Source organism: Aquarana catesbeiana, linkage group LG13 (assembly GCF_042186555.1).
Source record: "Aquarana catesbeiana isolate 2022-GZ linkage group LG13, ASM4218655v1, whole genome shotgun sequence".
Classification (NCBI taxonomy): domain Eukaryota; kingdom Metazoa; phylum Chordata; class Amphibia; order Anura; family Ranidae; genus Aquarana; species Aquarana catesbeiana.
Window position 1 is genome coordinate 192,677,937 of NC_133336.1, and position 3,461 is coordinate 192,681,397.

The 3,461-nt window shown below is 39.2% G+C and overlaps 1 protein-coding gene across 1 annotated transcript in view; it reads right to left on the reverse strand.

Moving 5' to 3' along the window:
* NTRK1 (neurotrophic receptor tyrosine kinase 1) overlaps nucleotides 1-2,461 on the reverse strand; it is a 149,641-nt gene extending 147,180 nt beyond the window's left edge. The window contains 2 exon segments of the mRNA XM_073609768.1: nucleotides 1,843-1,952; nucleotides 1,955-2,461. Coding sequence (XP_073465869.1) covers nucleotides 1,843-1,952; nucleotides 1,955-2,038 — 194 coding nt within the window. The 5' untranslated portion in view covers nucleotides 2,039-2,461.
* Between the last annotated feature and the right edge of the window lie 1,000 nt (nucleotides 2,462-3,461).

A 3,461-nucleotide genomic window follows, 5' to 3' on the forward strand; every position in this document is an offset into this window, starting at 1 on the left:
ATCAAGCCAAAAACCTTTTTATTTGTACCTTTGAATAGAGTTAGGGAAGGGTTAAAATTGCTATCTGCTTATTGTGTGCTGCCTGTGTCCTGGTAGGGAGATTTCGTCTCACTTTTTGTCCCGAGGACGTAACATGAAAGGGGAAGGGGATACCCTTCTTAGAGAATTAACACTTAAAGTGTCCCCATTAGAAGATTATTTCCACCTCTTGTTCTGGTGATAGCAATACCTGGACAAGTAAAGAGGGCGCATCTACCTGAGAGGGGGGAAAGGGGGAGGGGGGTATAGACAGAAATAGAAACTATGAAGGGTGGGTAAGTAGCATTGGGACCCTTGATTATCCTATTTGTATCTTTCCAATAATAATACAATGATGTGGAAGCTTCTGCACACCAGAAGATCTGCACTGTTTCCTTGGTATGTAATGCAGCCAAATGGATCTGAGATTGGAGCTCCACATTACCAATTATCAGTCCGGACACAAATGTATTCCACTGTAAGATCCAATAGAAGATTCTATCAAAGAGCCACCGCGTTTCGGGGGCTAGAGCTCCCTTCATCAGGACTTAGGAACTATCTATCTATTCCATATCTATTCCATGTCTATCTATCTATCTATCTATCTATCTATCTATCTATCTATCTATCTATCTATCTATCTATCTATCTATCTATCTATCTATCTATCTATCTATCTATCTATCCTTTTACATGCTCTGTTTGTTTACAATTATATTTATAATGTCTTTTTTTCTTTCTTTCCTTCTCTCTCTCTCTCTCTCTCTCTCTCGTTTTCTTTCTTTCCATTTACATGCATCTGTTTATTTATATTATGTATTTCTCTTTCTTTCTTTCTTTCTTTTCTTTCTTTCTTTCTTTCTTTCTTTCTTTCTTTCTTTCTTTCTTTCTTTCTTCTCTTTCTCTCTTTCTTTCTTTCTTTCTTTCTTTCTTTCTTTCTTTCTTTCTTTTCTTTCTTTCTTTCTTTCTTTCTTTCTTTCTTTCTTTCTTTCTCGTGCTCTGTTTATTTACAATTATATGTATAGATGTGTATTTATTATCTTTCCTTCTTTCTTTTATTTTTTTTCTTTCTTGCTCTCTTGATCTATTGTATCTATCACCTTCTCTGTTACACCTATCACTACGTTTATTTTATTTTTAATTTTCTTTCTTTCTTTCTTTCTTTCTTTCTTTCTTTCTTTCTTTCTTTCTTTCTTTCTTTCTTTCTTTCTTTCTTTCTTTCTTTCTTTCTTTCTTTCTTTCTTCTTTTCTATACATTTACATGTTCTGTTTATTTACAATTATATTTATGTGTATTTTTTCTTTGTTTTTTATCTATGTATCAATTTACATGCATCTGTTTATTTATAATGTGTGTTTTCTTTCTTTCTTTCTTTCTTTCTTTCCTTTCTTTCTTTCTTTCTTTCTTTCTTTCTTTCTTTCTTTCTTTCTTTCTTTCTTTCTTTCTTTCTTTTCTTTCTTTCTTTCTTTCTTTCTTTCTTTCTTTCTTTCTTTCTTTCTTTCTTTCTTTCTTTTTCTCTCTCTATCTCTTGTGTCTATCATCTTCTCTGTTACACCTATCACTATGTTTATATTGTTTATTTTCTAATTTTGTATTCTTTCTATTTATTTAGAAGTTATCTTTATCATGTGTATTTTTTTAATCTTTCTCTCTCTTTCTCTCATTTCTCCATCCATCCTCCACCTTCCACTATCACAGCTCCTCGCTCTCTCGGACGGAGGCAGCTCCCTGCCTGATCTGTAGAACTTTGTCTCTCCCCTTCCTCCGCTCACTCCCAAACTTTTCCCCCTTTGCCCGGTCAGTTGACGGTAAGGTCGACTTACAGTTCGGTGACGTTCTCCACGTTGTGGAAGAGGGAGACGTTGGTGACGGTGTTGGGCTCCAGGCACTGGATCCAGGTGGAGTAACACCTGCAGTATTCGGGGCAGGAAGTGCGGTGGCAGCGGTGACCAGAAAGGTGAGGCTGGCCAGCACCCAGTAGGTGGGACGCAGGCTGTCCATGGTGGTCCCGAGTCCCATGGTCCTAGGTGGGTCAGTGTGTGGGGAGGCTCATGGTTCAGAGCTCAGGTCCTCTAGCTCAGGTCCTCCAGTTCAGGTCCTCCACCAAGCAAGTGATGCTGACGCTCTCCTCCTTCCTTCTGAGCTCTGGAGGCATCTGTCCCAACGTACAGACAAGTGGATGGGAGGGGCCGGGAAGACGGACTCCGGCACAGTGCTGCTGCTGGCCTCTTCATAAATACTTAACGACCCCCACCGATCCCATCCATCCCTATGTTTGTGTGTGTATGTGTGCCCCCTCCCGGACATCCTCATCATTCAGCATCCCCCATGGAGGACCCCAGAGAGGAGGATCTTCACAAAGATGAGAAGCCTCATAGACCGAACGATGAAAGTCGGAGACACAATGAGCGATGATGATGTGACCGATTTCAAACAATGACGAAGAAAGAAACTCCGCAGTGAAAAACTCTCCATCTATGCAATGAAATTCAAGGCTAGTCACACATTATACAATCTGATTGTACCATGTACGCTATACAATCTGATTGTACAATGTACACTGTACAATCTGATTGTACAATGTACACTATACAATCTGATTGTGCAATCTCCTTTAAGGCTGGCCATACACTATAAAATCTGATTGTACAATCTCCTTTCAGACCGGTCATACATTATACAATCTGAATGTACTATCTCCTTTAAGGCCGATCACACATTATGCAATCTGATTGTACAATCTCCTTTAAGGCCAGCCATACACTATACAATCTGATTGTATAATCCCCTTTAAGGCTGGACATACACTATACAATCCAATTGTACAATCTCCTTTAAGGCCGGCCACACACTATACGGTCTGATTGCATAATGTGTGATTGGCCTTGAAGGAGATTGTACAATCAGACTGCATAGTTTGTGGCCGGCCCTAAAGGAGACTGTACAATTGGATTGTATAGTGTATGTCCAGCCTTAAAGGGGATTGTACAATCAGATTGTATAGTGTATGGCTGGCCTTAAAGGAGATTGTACAATCAGATTGCATAAAGTGTGATCGGCCTTGAAGGAGATTATACAATCTCCTTTAAGGCCAGCCATACACTATACAATTTGATTGTACAATTACCTTTAAGGCTGGACATACACTATGCAATCTGATTGTGCAATCTCCTTTCAGACTGGTCATACACTATACAATATGATTGTACAATCTCCTTTAGGGCTGGATATACACTATACAATCTCCTTTAAGGCTGGCCATACACCATACAATCTGATTATACAAACTCCTTTAAGACCCACCATACACTATACAATCTGATTGTACAATCTCCATTAGGGCTGGACATACACTATACAATCAGATTGTACAATGTCCTTTAAGGTCAACCACAGCATATACGATCTGAGTTTACAATCTCTTTGCAGACCGGTCATACAT